The following is an 18,504-nucleotide window of genomic DNA, read 5'->3' as shown; positions in this document are numbered from 1 at the left end:
TGCATTATAGAACACTGACACTAAAATGTCTTATAACAGAAATTTAATAAACAATATTTGACATTTTCTTTTTTTTTCCTCCAGCAAGCCATTGGATAATGCCAGCAAACTTGCAGAGCTAGTTGAAAAGAAGCTTGAAAACTACTATAAAATTGATGAGAGAAGCCAGATAAAGGTAGAGTGAAAACTACATCCCATGTTTGCTTTATTTTTGTAAACAAAGGAAATTGTTAAAGGATGTTAGAAGACAGAATGCTGTTTTTTAAAAAAAGATTTGGTTACTATATACTGTATAGAAAACTGTCACTTCAGTTGCTTTTTGTGTAATTTAAAAACAGGTTGGAAGAGTGGAAGGTAACTTGTGCAGTCGGTTTCTTATCCAAAGAAAACAGAATTGATGCTCTATGTTCATATAACAACACATGGAGACATACCACCTGGAGGAGGGTTGCCAGACTAGTAAATGGGTGGTGCAGATCAGGGAGAAAATGCATGATTTTGACTCATCCCACCTTTTAGGGCACTGGGCAAAGCAGCGGATTATTTCAGGGGCACAGTTTTCCCACTTTGGGATTCATGGAACTCCCATTGATGTGGGAGAACAGGGCTCTTAAAAATATGCCTACCATCCTTCATTTCTCCCACAGTAGCACCTAATAGTTTGTTATATGGGGTAGGTCATGTGTACAGGTGGCTGCATCCTTAGGCAGTAGCCCACTGACCCAAGCGTTTCTGATTCCATTGCATTCAGCTCAGCCACAAGAACAAATGCAGTTGAGTCCCTTTTGCCCACCAGTAGATACTCTAGTGTTTGGGGCAATGAGGTGGGCACAACCACCAAGAGAATGGGAGCACAAACAGAAGCAAACAAGAATATAAGAGAAAATGGGGGGCGGGGGGGAAGAAACCACTGATCTATTGGGGGAAGGAAGAGCCTCTGATAAAAGGGTTGGGAATCAGTCATACATTCTGGGACCTCTGGTGCCACCCTGAATGCTCAGTCAGTTTGGTCCTGTGTCTTACTGACTTTCTGACTTGATCAAAGCCCTGAGGTTTTGTGATGCTGGTCTTCTAGTGACTCCTAAAGAACTTAGTTTTGAATCCACATCAAGATCAGCTGACGATCACATTTAAAACTGTAAGTTCTCTTGCTTGGTCTAGGATTCAGATAATATCTGTGTGTGTGTGTCAAGCCTAAGACATGCTTGTTTTCTGTTGCATCCAGTTCAACAGGGACTTTTGCTTTTGAAGTGAAAAATTAAAGGATTGTATTGTGTCTGAAAACACACTACATAAAAAACATCTGATATGAACGCATATTGTCTTTAAACAGAATGCTGCCTCTACTTCATGGCTGAGAAGTAGCTGGGCCAGTTTGGTATAGCTAAAGACAACTTAACTGTAATGGGGTTTTGAATTACAAAAAAAAATCTTGCTCCTGATCAGAGAATAAACCAGTCTGGCACTCTCTCTAGGATTTTCCAAGAAGGCTTAGAATGTGATTTGGTTGCTTCAAATAGATTTGGAGTGTTGTAGCTTTGTACAGCATGTCTTAAGTTTTTCTTCCCTTATGTTTTTAGGGTAAAACCCACTCCCAGCTGTTAATAATCGATCGTGGCTTTGACCCTGTGTCTACTGTACTCCATGAACTTACCTTCCAAGCAATGGCGTATGATCTGCTACCAATTGAAAATGATACATACAAGCAAGTATAACTTTTTGTATCTAAGTACTTCATTCCGACTTGAGTTTAGGAACTGTCTTTGATATCTGTTTTATTTGTAGTTATTAAAGGTGAACTACAAAGGGAATTATTTGCTATTTTACTACTTTATGCTGTGTAAAGATGGCTTCAGTTTATTTAAAAACTTTTTTCTTCCGTCTTCTTTGCCAGAGATTTTTGATTGGTTACATTGTCTTGCTAACTGAAGTTTCTGAGTGGACCTTCAAAGATACAGCCCCAGTAGTAAGACTAATGTGGCAATGGGAGGGTGTCACAGATGTATGGATAACTATGGCAGGAGGGGAAAATGTCCATAGCAGCAACAATTTTTGGCTTATCCTGTGATCAGAAAAATTAAGACATCTGATGTAGCTATATTTACTACCCTAATCTAAAAGCTTAATTGGTGACTAGTAGAGCTGAATTTTTTTATATTTATTGAAGTTGAGATCCAGGTATGAGCTCTGGAACTTGGATCTAATTTAGTTCGAGTCTCTTCCATAAAAAGACTGTCTCCACGTTATAGCATATAAGTCTCATAAATCTTGAATCTGCTTCCAAATTTCTTTGTCACCAACAAGTCGTCATACTTCTGCCACGCTATCAGGCAACCTTTGTGGGATGCATTTCCGATACATAGTTCTTTAGCAGATTCTCAGATATCGAATGGAAATTAACAGGAGTTTCAGAAATAATGCTAAGCTTGCAACATATATTTATATTCTTATGAGTCTGAAACTTATTGGTTAGATTTTTTTATCCAGTCGGTAGAGCCACTATTTGATTTTTTTTAAATTAAGTTTGTATTTTTCTCTTATTTCTACTGGCTTCTGGTTTAACCACTATTTGTGAGTTTCTTCAACTATATCCAAATATAAATGCAAGTATTGTGTCGTGAGATACCCAATATGCATCATATTCCTTCTGTTCACAGAAAACTACTTAATAATTGAAGTCTGTGATGTTAAGCATGTTAGCTGTCAATTTATGTGGAGTAATTAGTCCACAAAAGTCTGTTCTGTAGCTGTACATAGAATTTGTAGACGTCCTTCTGCACTTCAAGAGGTATATAGACTTCTAATGCTATCTAGATTTTGTCACCTCCAATGTGTTTGACTTTGCACTCAACTTCAATTCAAAAGGGAAAAATCAAAAACCTAGAGGAAATGAAAGTGCATGTAAATCTGTGGGGGGGTGGGGTTTTTTTGTTTTGTGGGTTTTTTTGTTTTAAACCAACAACCTACAGAATATTCAAAGGATAAGCCGGGATGGATTTCCAACCTTAGCTGAAATTAATTCAGAAGAAAATTATTCTAAAATGGATGTAATTTTGCCTTAATTATTAAGGACTTCGGATCAGCCTTAACTTTTCCTGAGCATTATGCATAAAATATGGTTAAAACAGTACCTATTGTTTCAGAACCACATTTTCTTTTTTAAAAAAGAAATCTTTGTGCATTACCTGCCAATGTTAAAAATAGTTATTTAACTTTTTTATTCTACGTGTTCAGTTGCTTTATGTAAAACATGCATTGGAAATATCTAATTCCACAACCTGATTTCCTATCTGTAGATATAAAACAGATGGACCCAGTGGAAAGGAAAGGGAGGCAATTCTGGAGGAGGATGATGAGCTCTGGGTGAAAATTCGGCACAAGCATATTGCAGATGTGTTAGAGTATGTGAATACGTTCTTGATGTTTATGATACTTTATACATTTCGGGGATATTATTTAATTAGAAAATACTACAGTAATAGAATTGACAAAGGTATAAAGACAGAGAATAATTATAGAAAGATTACAGATTTGTAAGGGGAAAAGATTAGCTGGTTTGGCCAGCTAGTAAGGGAGAATAGTCAGTATGTACAGACCTCTCAGTGGTGTACACATTAAATTCTAGTATCCAAAAACTGATGTTAGCAAAATAACGCAAATGTATGTTAAGCATATACCAATATTTATTGAAATCCTTTATAAAAATAATTTTAATTTCTATCTTTCAAAGATGATGAGACTCCACAATCTTAATCTAAATTTTGAGGAGGAAATTTAGAATGCAAGAAGCACTTAGCTTTGCCATAAATGGAGAAAAGAGACTTCATTCCCATCCAAAATGAGTATTTTTGAAGAATGGAATACCAAAATACCTCATTTTTCACTAAAAACAGTTATGATAATTGGAAACCATAAATCTCTTGAGTTTACTACTTGATCATACTGTTAACTTAATTTATAAATTACTTGTTTCAGATTTTAAAGCATTCCTTTACTTTCTCCTAATCTGACAGGGAAATTCCAAAACTTTTGAAAGAAGTTTCATCAAAGAGAAAAGCAACAGAAGAAAAAGTAAGAAATAGTTACTTATTACTGACTTATTGTTAAAATATATATATTTTTTTTAATATTATTTGCCTGCCCAGTGTGTTTTTCAACTAGGTCAGTTAAAAGTTCTGTTTGGTTATTGGCTCTTAACCTGCCTGAGAAATTGATATGAGTTTCTCAGTTGTGAAGTTGGGAAATCCCAGCCTCCAGCAGTAAGGGAAATAAATAAAATTTATTGAATGAGAAACATCAGTTGAGTTTAAACTGTGTCCTCTTTTCACAGTTATCACTAAGTAATCTGGCCCAGCTAATGAAAAAGATGCCCCACTTCCGTAAACAGATTACCAAGGTAAGCAGCATCCTGTACATTGCTATGCTTTTTCTTGTCAACTGTTCTCACCAAATAGTATCTCTGGTTTTACAGGCTATATTTTTATGATTTTAATTCAAGAACCCTAGGGTGGAAAAATCTGTTTTATATTGAGCTTTGTTGTGCATGTTTTCATGTTCGGTGCTTCATATTTTTGTTCTCAGTGAATACATTTTTGGAGGAGTAAGTCCACTTCCAAGTGTAACGGCTTTTTTTTGTCAGTATGAAATGTTTAAGCCTTCTGTTGGATGCATTCATACTCTTTTTAAGTAAACTAATGCACTTGGATTATGATTGTAGATACCTGTCTGAACAGCTAATGCTTCACAGTATTGCTTTTACTTTCTCTTTATATAGCAATGATGAATGGAAGAAACGTTTCAAATTAATAGGATCAACACACAATTAGTATATTGTCAAACTGAACTTTACACAATGGTATTTTATTTACTTAGTAAGGATTCTAAAGTTAAGTAGTGTAAAATGCAGCAATTAAAACTGAAATGAAACCCCTATCTGCAAAAATACACATCTAAAGGAAACTACTGAAGCATGATCATGTTCTCACTTGACCTGTAACCATAAATTAACAGGTGTGGTTAATCACAAACCCACTGCAGAATCTTCATGCATTATGGAAATGAAAAACAGAGACTGAAAAAGATGTAATGCTGTTGCACACATTTTCCCTTTAAAATGTTCTGGACTCCTGAGTGAGATCAGGTTCCAGCCAGTTGCATGTCATGACTTTATCACCTAAGCTGGTGGAGGGAAAGAGGTCTCATATAGATGAAGAATAATAGTACCTAGAAGTCTGATAAACCATCTTTCTTTGTGAATGGCACTCTTCTGGTGCAGACTTCGTTTTTCACTCCATGGAATAGAGTAGTGACATTGCAGATAGAGACTAGCAGATGATAGAACTTGAAATTCTCAAGTGAAATTATCTAATCAAACACCTAAAAGAGAATCTTCGGTTGTGGTTTTAAAGCGTCTTCATCTTTATTTTTGGTAATGCCTTCAGTCAAAAAACAGCAACATCCAGGGTCATAACTTGCATTTGATAAATTTTATTAAATCTAATATTTAGAATCATATTTTGTATCTTAGTTATTTGTGAGAAGACATTCTAATGGGCTAGAGTTTGAGATAATCCAGATGAATTTAATCCTCTGTAATGATCTCACAGCATTGAAATAGTCAAATTACTGGGAAAGATTGGTTTTGGTAAAGGCATCTTTCAAAATTCATAATCATAGAGTGGCCTTATACAAAACCCTAATGGAATGGCATCAGCTTGTAATCAGTCACATTGTGCTTTTCTGGAAGGATGTAAGGGATTAGTCAAGTAGGGTGAAGCAGTCACCGGAAGCTAGCAAAATATAGAATCCTAAACTAATTCCCATATCCTAAGCGAAGGTCATAAGTCAACACTTCCCTTTACACTTTAGGCCACAAGGTTCTTCACTTATTGTAGGCTGATAGACATTTTTTGAGAAACGAGAAATTGGTAAAGGGGGATGGGGAACCTCGATTCCAATAATTTCATTGTAGACTTTGTAACTAGAATTTGAACATCAACATTAATTTAGACAGTCTCTTCCTCCTTGCACCTTAATCGGACTGATGGATGTTATGGAGATATGTGAAGACTAGGCTTCCTAAATTCCATGTCTTTGGGACTGATCTCTACCTTGTTAGGACACCGCAATTTCTGTTTGGTATTTTACTGCCAAGACAGGTCATCTAAACTGTATTTGGCTGTAGCTACCAATCACACAGATTACCACCTTCCCTAACCTGAAGCTGTCATTTATAGTCTTAACAAAACAAACAAAAAAACCCACATGCAAAAATGTTTCTGCCTTTGAAAACCTGGAATTTGATCCTTACTGAATAACCCATCACTTGTTCTAAGTGAGGGGTAAAACACAAGCACAAGGTGGTTAAAAAATTAAACTCAGCTAGTCAAAAGATGACTATGTAACTAGTAAAAATGAACTAAATTGTACTCCTGCTAGGACTGAACTATGTGAAAAGAAGTAAGTTATGATGTTTGTTCTCTTACAGCAAGTAGTCCATCTTAACATAGCAGAAGATTGCATGAGTAAGTTTAAATCCAATATAGAAAAGCTGTGCAAAACTGAACAGGTATGTGAAAGTCATTAGTGTAAATAAAATCTAATGTTTGCAGACTATGCAGAAATAGTCATTTTCATAACACTAATTTTGTAGCTTGTATCTGCCTTTTTCATGGTGGATTTTTTTTTTTAATTTTCTACTCTGAGTAATCATACTGTAAGACTTCATCCCCAAGGTCCTATCCTGTCAATATTTAAGTCTCTGTTAAAAGACCTACCTTTGCCTATGAGTAATCTAGTTGACCTTTATATTTATATTTAAAAAAAAATCCCAATTTGTTTTTCCCTTTCCCTAATTTCTTGTCCAGTTATGTCTCACCTTAGACTGAGTGCCTCAGAGCCGGGACTTTCCCTTTCTGAATGTCTAGAAAGCATCTTGTATACTGTGGGCACTACCATAAACAAACAAGCTAATGCTGTTAACCTGAAGTATGAAGTACAAAATCATATTTAAAATGTTGTTTAAGCTTATTCTTTAATATTATGAACATAAAGACTCTTTTACAATAGCAAAATATAACATGGATATGAGAATTAACTTTTCTTACAGTGGTCTTTGGTCTGGAACTTGGTAATACAACATTAAACAAAATCTGACCAAACATTTACAATAGTTACAATGTAAAAGCTCTTCAGTTTTGAAAATGTTGATATTCAGGCTGTTAGTTTCATCTGTACAGACAAGGCCCTTACTGACAACTGTGTTTTAATTATAGCTGAAATTCTTTGGCAGAGCTGTTTTCTATCAGGATTTGACTGGCCAGTGTGGACTGTCAAAATTGTTTTGCTACAGGGTTTAAAAAAATACAAGCTCTGATACCACAGTTGCAATACACAACTAGAATAGTTGTTTCAATTGTATAGACAAAGGACCTTTGGTTTAAGTTCAGTGTGAATAGTCATTAGTGAAACTTCCATCACAACCACTATGATGATGATGTTTGTAAAGTTAGTGGTAACTAGCGTTTTGCTGGAACTAAATACAGAAACACACACTGATGCTATTTGTTTTAATGACTGGTCAGTAAGACCACTTTGTTTGCTTTTAACTTAGGATTTAGCTCTTGGAACTGATGCAGAGGGCCAAAAAGTGAAAGACTCAATGAGAGTCCTCCTTCCAGTTCTACTCAACAAAAACCATGACTCTTATGATAAAATAAGAGCTATCCTCCTTTATATCTTCAGCACAAATGGTATGATAAGTTGCTTTGTTTTTCAATATGTTATAGATTTCAATACTAGGTTTAGTGCAGAGGCCAACACTGGGTATGGACCAGTCGTACTAGGCCATGGCAGGGTTAAAAGGAAATGCTGCCCATAACTTGTAGCCTCTTTCTCCCAGATGCCTTTTGAAGAGGTTGCTCATACAGGGCTAGAAGTGATCCAGCACAACGAGCAAGCACATTTATTTTTTTACAATAGATTATCTGAGCAGCATCTCAGTACTTGGGATGTGGGATATTTTCTTGAATTCTTCTTTCCTTACCCAGTGTTTAGAGGATTTGGGATGGGATTTTCTGTTAGGTGCATCCTGGGAATTGGAGTGGATGGGGAAGAGTGGTGACAGAGACTGGAGAAGAGAATGCATTCCTGAGCTCTCAATCATAAGCATTGAGTAGCAGAAACTTAGATAATGAGGTTTGACTTGCCTTTCCTTCCACCTCCATTTCCCCAAAAGTGAATTACTTTTCCAAATGGGACATTGGAGCATCAAGATCTGCTGTACTGGACCCAGAAATGTACTAATTGCTGTTGGAGTAAAGGAAATAGAGGCTCCTATAGAAATTTGAATGTATTATCAAAGATTGGCGTGAAGTGACGACATTTGAATTTCCAAGTACACCTCTATCCCAATATAACGCAGTCCACAGGAGCCAAAAAATCTTACCGTGTTATATGTGAAACCGCGTTATATCGAACTTGCTTTGGCCCCCCTGCTCCTTGTCCCCTGACTGCCCCCTCCAGAGACCTCTCCCTACCCAACCCCTCTGTCCCCTGACTGCCCCGACCCCTATTTCCCCCCGACAGGCACTCAGTGGCAGCGGCGGGAAGCGGAGCAACGTGGCCCTAGCTGCGGCGTTCCGCTTCTCGCTGCCAGTGAGTGCGGAGAGGTTGGGGAAAGGATGCTCACCGGTGCCGGGAAGCGGAGCGCTGCGGCTGGGAGCTGGTGGAGTGGAGCAGGCTGGGGCCGGGCTGCTCTGCTTCTGCTGCTGCCGGTGAGCGCTGGGGTGGGGGGGCGGGGGGAGGATCCCTTCCCTCAAACCCCCTCCCCCAAGCAACACGGCTGGGGCTGGGGTGAGGGAAGTGGAGCGGGCTGCTCCTGACCCCCCGCTAATCACCAGGGCCACTCTGGGCCTGCGGGGCCCCCAAAAGTTCCCACCCACAGCTCCTGCCTACCAGGCCCTGGAGGCTTGCTTTACCGCGTTGTGTGTGAACCCATGTTATATCGGGTTGCGTTATATCCGGGTAGAGGTGTATTTATTTCAGAATCTGAAGGAGATTATGGTAAATTTAAAAGGATGGATTTATTATGAACTATCAAATATATCCTAGTTTAAATCAAAAATCCTATCATGTCTGGGACCAAGAGCTAATTTATCTTAAGTATCAGATGGACTTTTTAATTCAAAATCTAACTTACTCATTTTTTCTTTGTGGCAAAAGGAACTACACAAGAGAATTTGGACAAACTGATCCAGAATGTACAAATAGAAAGTGACAGCGACATGATAAAAAATTGGGAATACCTTGGTGTACCTGTTGTGGTCTCGGTAAGTGTTAAGTGCTGAAGGCTGGAATGTTGTTGCTGTGGTAACGCTATTTAGGGGCCACTTAGCTGTTCCAGGTACTTAGTGCTGCTTTTCTTGGAGCTCTGATATTATTAGCTCTAGCAGACAATTCAGCCTGCTAATTCAGCAGGCCTCGGTGTTACTCATAAAGATCACAGGCATGGTTTGGTGACAGAGGCACTCTACCAGGTTTAGTACCTTCAGGCACAGTACTAGCATCTCATAGGAGCTATGGGTACACTAACACGAGTGCCCAGTGGCAAGGAATGGCTCAGTCAGCAGCAGGAATTTCTGCTGTCCCCTTGGCCGCACAAAGGGATAAGGCGAGGTGGGCAAACTTTTTGGCCCAAGGGCCACATCTGGGTGGGGAAATTGTACGCAGGGCCGTGAATGTAGGGCTGGATCAGGGGGTTGGGGTGTGGAATGGGGTGCAGTGTGCAGGAAAGGGCTTAGGGCAAGGGGTAGGGGTGCAGCAGCAGATTGGTGGCTTGGGGCAGAGGGTGCAGGAAGGGGGTTGGGGTGCAGGAGGGGTTTGGGGTGCAAGCTCCAGCCTGGCACTGCTTACCTTGAGTGGCTCCAGGGTGGCAGGGACACACAGCGGTGCTAAGGCAGGCTCCCTGCCTGCCCTGGCCCAGCGCTGCTCCCAGAAGTGGCCAGCATGTCCAGCAGTGGCTCCTGGGGGTGGAGTAGGGCAGGCGGTTCCACCATGTGCTGCCCTCGCCTGTGGGTACCACCCCCAAAGCTCCCATTGGCCGCAGTTTCCCGTTCCTGGCCAATGGAACCTCACCTCCTCCAGGGGCCACAGGGATGTGGTGCTGGTGGCTTCCAGGATCAATGCGGGGCTAGGGCAGGCAGGGAGCCTGCCTTAGCCCCACTATGTCACAGGGCTGGCAATCCCGTGGGCCGGATTGAAAGCCCTGACGGGCTAGATGCGGGCCGTAGTTTGCCCTCCCCTGGGTTAAGGCAAGGTTCTGCGACGTTTATAGACCTGAGACAACTTATGTACCACCTTACATGTTTCATGACAACTGCTTGTTACCTCCCCCTGTACTTTGCTCTAGATGTCTCAGGCAAAACATCCCTATTCATCACTTCTGTCAAACCCTCTTATCTGGTGTTAGGATGCACCTGGGCTAATTTTTTGGAATGTGTTTGTACACTCTCTCTCACTCACTCTCTGTTGCTTCTTAGGAGTGCCTGCGTTTTAGCAACACTAGCAGTATTTTTGTCAAGGTCACGTATCCGAGAGTGTACTTGTAAGCATCTACTTTAATACATGGCCTGACTTTGGTTCACAGCCTCTAGTTCAGGCCTCAGGTCTTGCACCAGGTCGAGTGCTTCAAGCTCTCGCTCTCCCCTACAGTAAGAAATACTGCATTTTTTTCGTTTAGCTCTAAGGCTTTTTCTGCAACTCTTAATGTGGCATTCCACACTTTTCTTGGGAGAATCCAGAAGTTACAGAAGTTAATTATTTTGCTAGGAATTCTTGAGAAATTCCCACTGCTAAAATTTGCGACATATGTAACTTTTAAAACAGAGTGCTGGTTTTACACTTGATAGTTTTCAAAGTAGTATCTAACATTTCTGCAAAAATCATCTTATTTTGATGCAAGTTGTTTGTTCTATAACTTGTCAAAGTTATGCAGGCTTTGAGTATCTGTCTGAACTCTACAGTTTTCTTACTTAAATGATCAGATTCTTAAAATTAAGTATATGACAGGCAGTCCTAATAGTAACAAAAAAAATGCAATTTTTTGTTTTATAACTTAATCATACTTCCTGGAAAACGCTCTTTATTCCTGTTTCACTGTTCTATCAAAGTATATAGGTGCCTTACAATAAAATCTAGTACAGGGAGGCAGACAGGAGGTAAAAAGTTTGGGGACCACTGCTATAAATCCTAGGCTCCAGCAACTGGGCAAGAATGATATGTGGAGATCCATTAGCTTAGCAATTGTATTATATACACTTCAGTATTCAAACAATCACTTTTTTGGGTAAATATCAATATATCCAGCTCTTTTCTTCTGAAATAGAAGTTTTCAGTACTTAATTTTGAACATAGTTTGATACACATGGTGCAATATTTCCTTACAACTTTCTATTTTGTTGGGATTGATTTAAAAGAAATAGTATAATAATACTATAGCCTCTTTTAAAATAAATAAATCTTCTTTTAGTCTGCTTCTCAGCAACGTAGACAATCAAGGAAGGACCGCTCTTCAGAAGAAACATTTCAGCTTTCTAGATGGACACCTGTTATCAAAGATGTTATGGAGGTAAACTCTAAACATAGTTGTTTCCTAGGTGTAATATAGAAATACTCTTAAGTGCTTTGTAAGCTAACAGTTTATCCAAGATCTTTTGAAATGGCAGTATAGAAGTTGAGTTAATTACATTTTATATTACATAAAATTTTCTTAAGAGGAAAGTTCTTCAGACATGTGCACATAACCACTAAATTTCTAGTTAGTATATTAAAATAGAAAATTTATAAGGTAAACTCAGTTTTAAGTATAACTGGAAAATAGTTTAAAGCTAGCTGAAGCAAATTAAGGTAGAGGGAGACATTTGAACTTCCTCTCCAGTGGATGATAGTTTTGATATTGGGTTCTTTCAATTAAACGTGTGTGTGGTGGATCTTTAGACTATAGTTTAAATGTTAAATTCATGTAATGGATGCCATTAGTGACCTGGGAAATCCATGCAAAGTCAGTAGTGTACTTTGTCTTTAGAAACCTGGGACAGACAGACAGACATAATTTCTTTGTGGAGAAATTAAGTAGGTTAATGCAGCTATAAATAAAAAATCAAAGTTGAAATCTGAACAATTAAATCAATGTGTTAAAAATTAGTTAGAAATTACTTCCTTCTGTTTTTCTTCCTCATCATGATACATGGAGTCTGTCACAAATGACTTTCAGCACTACAGTAATTAAATATAGATCTGGTGTGGTGCTTAGTCTTTTTTTCACAGTAGGAGCACTGGTTCTTGTGAAATCTGTTTGACTTGATTGAAGTTCTAAATCAGACAGCCTTGTCAGGAGTTGAAATTTATGGGGTTTTGTATATGTGTAGTGTTTAAGGTTAACATAACTGGTTAAAATGAATGTTTTTTTTTCCCTTCCAGGATGCAATAGAAAACAAACTAGATTCAAAAGAATGGCCTTACTTTTCCCAGTGCCCTGCAGCCTGGAATGGTTCAGGGGCAGTAAGGTAAATTGTTACGATTTACATTCAGAATAATAATTTACTATTCTCACTGTATTTTCTTGCATGCATTGTATAATTTTCATTTTGAGAAATAATGCATGCTGGGGCCAAAGTAACTATTTAGTATAAAATGAAGTCTACTGAAAAGCATTTCAGTTCATCTGAAATGATCTGTGGAGCTTAGCTGTTTGACCAGGGGTTCTCAAACTGGGGGTCAAGATCCCTCAGGGGGTTGCAAGCTGTCAGCCTCCACCCCAAACTGCGCTTTGCCTCCAGCATTTATAATGGTGTCAAGTATATAAAAAGGTGTGTTTTAATGTATAAGGGAGGTCTCACTCAGAGGCTTGCTGTGTGAAAGGGATCACCAGTACAAAAGTCTGAGAACCCCTCTGTTTGACCTTCAAGCTAGTTACTTATATAGCTCATAATTGTAGTTTGAGTGCCTCCCACATATTTAAAATAAAACTAACATCTTTCTTACTAGAATTAAGTCACCTTTTTGGAGAGTTGGCTTGAGTAGTTTATAAGTGGTGGTTTGTGTATGAATTGTGTGTCGTGTGTGTCTGTATTAGACTGAAGAAATGGTTTTTTTTGCATTTAGTGACCATTCCCATCATTTTTTCTGAAAAGAGTGAAGTCTGTAGGCTAGGTCTGAGTTTTGTGAAAGTTCTGTCTCCCGTACTCACAAGCCTCCCCTTACTGAACAATTTAGTTATCCTAGTGGAATTTAACTCTTGTGGAAATCGGTGGCTCGAGAGAGAGAGAGAGAGGTGATCAGTGGTAGCTAGGTCCAGTCCCATGGAAGTCTTCAAATAGCAGTGACCTTCAGATGAATTCTGTATTCAATGGACAGCTAGCATGGAGAGTATAGTGGAGGGAGGGGTGCTGTTTATATGTTCAGTGAATCTTTGCATAGTACTGGTTAAAGCTATTTTCAATGTGTGGAGTCAGATGTGAGTTGCAGTAATCAATGTTGGCTATCACAAATGTTGATCATTGTAGGCAGGTCTTTGTCTGTCGGATAGGTAGGGGCACAATTTTCTGGCTAGTCACAGATTTGAAGTTGGGTGTCTGTTGGGGCATTAGTAGTTTGCTGACCTACTGAGGTCAACGCAGGGCAAATGTAGAGACTGAGACCTAACAGTCCTCCAGCAGCTGTCCCACAATGTTAGCAGTCTTTTTCAGTGTCCCACAATGTCAGCAGTCTTTTTCAGTATTGGCCAGACACCCTTCATCATGGTGCTATTTATAGGCTAAATAAAGAGATGTTTGTCTGACTTAAAGGAGATTAACCCTTTTTTGGGGAAAGGTGTAATTGGATCATTTGGATTCAGAATTTTCAAGCTTTTCTCTGAGAAGTGTGTGTGTGTGTGTGTGTGTGTGTGTGTGTATATAAATATATAAAAAATATAGCCCAAGTGTATCTCAAACTTCTCGCTTGTATTTACTTTTCCCTTTTGTGATAACTGTAGTTTTAGACTTGTATTTATGGTGTATTACACTTTTTGTCAAAAAAAATTAAGTAATCGCGACTTCCCTTTGTAAGTCATCCAATTGTAATTTGAGTCAAAAGATATTTTACTAAACAGCTGTGAAAAATACTTGTCTAATTTTTCTTTAAGTTTTCCTGAAATGGTTAATTGGTCAGACTTGCATGGAAATTTTCTGAGACCAAGTGGGTAAGATGGTATCATCTTGTTGGACAAGCCTCTGTTAGTGAAAGAGACAAGCTTTTGAACTGCAGAGTAGTTCTTCAGGTTTGGAAAGGTAGTCAGTATCACAGCTAAATATGAGATGAACAGATTTGTTTAGCATAAGTAACTAATACACATTCTAAGGGACCATCGAAGGTGACATAGCCCATTAACACCTCTGCTGTCATAGGGCCAAAAAGGGGTTAGTGGCTTACAGATTGTTGTAATAATGAAGACCCTGGATTTATGGCTTAAGACCATGATTTTTAGTGTCCAACAAAGTTATGAATTTAAGCTCCTAGTCTCATCTTTTGAAAGCTACAGCAATACTGCAAACATGGAAATTTTCTGTCATTTTTACTAGTACATTACGCTATGTGGGTGATGAAACTAGATGCAATATATCACTGCGCTTTTATGTGCTCAGTTTTTTTATGAACTATTTTACAGCGCTCGCCAGAAGTCCAGGACTAGTTACCTGGATGACCGAAAGAGTGGTTCAAAGCTGATCGTTTTTGTAATTGGAGGCATCACATACTCTGAGATGCGCAGTGCTTATGAAGTTTCTCAAGCCTACAAATCTTGTGAAGTTGTTATTGGTAAGCCTGTCTAGGGAAGAGGAAGTAGTAGATGAGATGAGGTGCTTCATTTGAGGCTAATGATGTTTAGTTAAGTGCATATTTGAAAAACAGAAGCATATTTTTGTGTCCCCTAGGTCAGTCTAAAAAAAGCATCAGATGGCTACTATGCTCTTTTGAAACTGCATCCAGTATCCCTAGATCTGAATTGGTCCTTTATGGCTATTGTCCTTAGTTTCTTGTTCTAAAAAGACATGTTCCCACAATTACCCTGAAAATCCCTAAAGAAGAATTGGTAACCAATGTGAGACAATTCAGACCTCAGTCTTGCTGCTGAAATGTAGTATCCGAATTTCTAAATTACTGAATCAGATGTATGACTCATAGGAGTCATGCCACTGAATCGCTAAAGGTACGCATTACAGTGAATCTCCTACTATTTTTTTTCATATTTGCAGTCACTTGCATCTAGCCCATTACTGAACTTGTTGCAGTTACTGTTACCAGCTGAAATTGGAAAACACAAACCAGAGTAGTGCAAAAATATTACTGACTTAGAAAACTTTTCTGCAGTAATAACTGAAATGGCTTCAGTTTGGCCCAGAATTTTTGGCAGCATTCTTCTAGTTCTAGCCAGGGGTCAATCATTTACTTCTGATGAAGTCCACCTAACACTGAGAATTGTAGTGGGTCCTGGCTGTTTCAAGACACATGCCAAGAATTGATCTTACCAGTATAGATGCTGCAGGAATTATTGGAGATAGTCCTTCTACCAGCTGCTGTTACTCTGTCTAGATAGCCATTAAAAATCTTATCATATGTGTCAGAGGAGTAAAACTTCACTGTTTAAAAAAAAAAAAAGTCTGATGTCCAGAGCTGACTGAGCTGTTGCTCAGAGAGGGCATAATGGTGGCTGCTATTGTCCCAGACATCACAAGAAGGAAGACAGGACACCAGGAATGTGGTTTAACTAGGCTGCAACTTTAAGTAACACATCAGGAAACCATCCAGCAGCAACTCATCCAGTGCAGGTCATCTGTCCTTTGTAATTTGTTCCACTTGGTGAAGGGCTGCCATCAGCTCCCCTCCCCCACACTCTGTTAACCTGATCCTAGCACAGCTTCTGGGACTCCATCACCTCACATGAGGGTTAAGGGAGTGGGGAAAAGGTGTCTCCTTACTGTTCCAGACAGTAGAAGCCCAGCCCCATTCCCTACCTTCTTTAGGAGATATCTCCTAATTTGCTTCCAACTCGGGTTTATCAGAGAATCCTGTTGAACAATAACCTGCACTGGGCACCTGCAACATTGTGACAAAATGCGTTTTACAACCTAGCCAACCTATTGCCTCCCTGGGCTACTGGGAGGCAGGCAAAAAAACTACTCCTCACTGCCCAGGCCACTCCTTCCTAGCCCTTAAGAGGGGACTACCAAGGTACCCACAGCACAGCCCCAAACCCTGGTCGTCCTCTAATCCCAAAAGTGGGGGAGGGAGGAGGAGATCTTTTCTTCCTGGTGCTCAGATTATGGCAGCTGTGGGCAGGGGCAAGGGTTTATGGGTATGTGGAAGCAAATAAGCTGTACAGAAGAGCACAGCCTATTGGGCACTGATTCTCCACTTCTCAAACCTATATGGTGGGGGGGTGGGGAGGGAAGGAGTGGAATCCTTGAAAGGCCCCCAAGGTTTTGTTCTCCTACTGACAGTCAAAGCCACCCCTACCTTGGGGTGGGAGGAGCATTTGCTTCCATAATCACTGCATGTCCAGCATCAAAATCATTAAAGTAAAGCATTTTAAACTATTTTAATGTATGAAAGGTGCAATAAAAATACTTAACATGCAATTTTGATTTGGTAGTGAGTCATGCTGATGTCTGCAAATCATACATAGTTAGCTGCATCCATCTAAAAGTGTATTCTGTTTTACCAGGCTCCACTCATATTTTGACACCCAGAAGACTGCTGGATGATGTAAAGACGCTTAATAAACCAAAGGATACATTTTGCATTAAAGATGAAGAGAAACTGTAATGTTCACGCAGTACTATTTCAGTAGTGATTAACTAAAAATTTATTAAGAGATCACATAATATAAATAGCATGTAAATATTTTAATGGAAATAACTTTTCTGGTGATGTATTTGGGACAGTACACACCCTCAACTAATGGAGTATCTTTTTATAATTTAAATTTGCTGCTTTTCTTTTTGGAGTTAAGGGCAGGAAGAAGAGGGGAAAGTGTCTAACACTTTGTTTTTATATTGTATTGGGTATGGACAGCATTTCATGGTAAAGTGCTTTCTGAAACTGGCATTTTTACCACTGCAACAAATCATGGTAGAATTTAAGAAATCATCATGTTTGTGTGTATATATACTAATGGCTTTTTCAGTAATTATGATAGCTTTCTATGCTGGAAACTGGAGAGGTTTTCTGAAACTGCCATAAAAGTACCTAGACTTAGAGAAGTTTCAGAGGCAAAACTGTAAATATAAGCATATGGTAAGATTATAAGTGCAATGTCTCTTGCAATATGTAAAATTCAATTAAAACAATTTATATTAAAAATGGAAACTTATATTGTCTTGTGAAAAATCCTCGGGTAAAATATGACTGACTGTTGGTGTTTTCAGATGGTAGATTGTGAGGGGAGGGGAATTAATCATGGAAGTACTAAAAGAAATGGTTTTACTTTCAATAAAGAACTCTGGAGAACGTGCTTGTCCATCTTATATGAAATGTTGCAGTGCACGAATAGTACTGTTTAAGACTTTCCCCATGTTGTTCTTCACAAAAAAAAAATAAGCAGCTTTGATTTATTAAAAAATTTCCCCACTATTGTGTGTGCATGGTACATCTATTTTGTAAATTGAGTTGCTTGTGAACTAATCTAATGAAGATTTCTCGGTGACACTTCAGAGACTTCTAAGCTAAGTTTGGGGGAAAATCTCACTTTTTCTACCTTTTTATTGCCACTGCATTGCAAAGTACCCCATTCTTGTTTGTTCATGTCATGTGGGCAGTGAAATACTCCAGTGTTTTTTTTTAAATGAAAAAGAGTGGTTGTGAGTAGTTCGTCAGGGTGGAGAAAAATCATTGTTTGTCAATTTCAAAATTTAATTTTAAACAGGTTTATTTTTAAAAAGGAAAAGTATTTAAAGTGTAAACTTACTGTAATTAACCATTTGAATAAAAATATGCAGAAAAGCTTTTACTTTTGGTCTCCATTTAGTTAGCAGACGCAGAAGGAATATTTGTCTTTATTTGGTTTAGTTCATTCAAAGTTGAAAAAGTAGAAATGCCAATTTTCCTTTTCCAGTTTAAGATCTAACTTTTCAAGATTTAAGGACATGGGGCCAGATTTTTCAACCTAATTCCCATTGGTTTAAATAGGAGTTAGGCCAGAGGTGGGCAAACTTTGGCCCACGGGACCCTCCTGCCCAGCCCTTGAGCTCCTGGCTGGGGAGGCTTGCCCTCGGCCCCTCCCCTGCTGTCCTCCCTCCCCCGCAGCCTCAGCTTGCTGTGCTGCCAGTGCTTTGGGCAGTGGGGCTCCGAGCTCCTGATGGGGAGTAGGGAGTGGTAGGGTTGGATAAGGGGCAGGGGACTCTGGGGGGAAGTCTGGGGGGGGTTGGAGTCCCGGGGGGGCAGTTAGGGGTGGAGGGTTCCAGGAGGGGG

The 18,504-nt window shown here is 39.2% G+C and overlaps 1 protein-coding gene across 2 annotated transcripts in view; it reads left to right on the top strand.

Moving 5' to 3' along the window:
- The window catches only part of STXBP3 (syntaxin binding protein 3), a 46,137-nt gene extending 28,094 nt beyond the window's left edge, over nucleotides 1-18,043 (top strand). The window contains exons 8-19 of one of the 2 annotated variants that reach the window (XM_007055224.4): nucleotides 85-175; nucleotides 1,581-1,705; nucleotides 3,297-3,401; nucleotides 4,014-4,071; nucleotides 4,331-4,396; nucleotides 6,488-6,568; nucleotides 7,613-7,751; nucleotides 9,223-9,329; nucleotides 11,528-11,626; nucleotides 12,478-12,563; nucleotides 14,705-14,853; nucleotides 16,760-18,043. In XM_007055224.4, the coding sequence (XP_007055286.2) occupies nucleotides 85-175; nucleotides 1,581-1,705; nucleotides 3,297-3,401; nucleotides 4,014-4,071; nucleotides 4,331-4,396; nucleotides 6,488-6,568; nucleotides 7,613-7,751; nucleotides 9,223-9,329; nucleotides 11,528-11,626; nucleotides 12,478-12,563; nucleotides 14,705-14,853; nucleotides 16,760-16,860 (1,207 nt within the window). In that variant the 3' untranslated portion in view covers nucleotides 16,861-18,043. The remainder of the gene's footprint in view (nucleotides 1-84; nucleotides 176-1,580; nucleotides 1,706-3,296; nucleotides 3,402-4,013; nucleotides 4,072-4,330; nucleotides 4,397-6,487; nucleotides 6,569-7,612; nucleotides 7,752-9,222; nucleotides 9,330-11,527; nucleotides 11,627-12,477; nucleotides 12,564-14,704; nucleotides 14,854-16,759) is intronic. The other variant, XM_037906412.2, reaches the window with a different exon arrangement.
- Nucleotides 18,044-18,504: the final 461 nt, after the last annotated feature.

This window comes from Chelonia mydas, chromosome 8 (assembly GCF_015237465.2).
Source record: "Chelonia mydas isolate rCheMyd1 chromosome 8, rCheMyd1.pri.v2, whole genome shotgun sequence".
NCBI lineage: Eukaryota > Metazoa > Chordata > Testudines > Cheloniidae > Chelonia > Chelonia mydas.
Note: the sequence above shows the minus strand (reverse complement) of the source record. Positions and strands in the feature narration are given on the sequence as shown.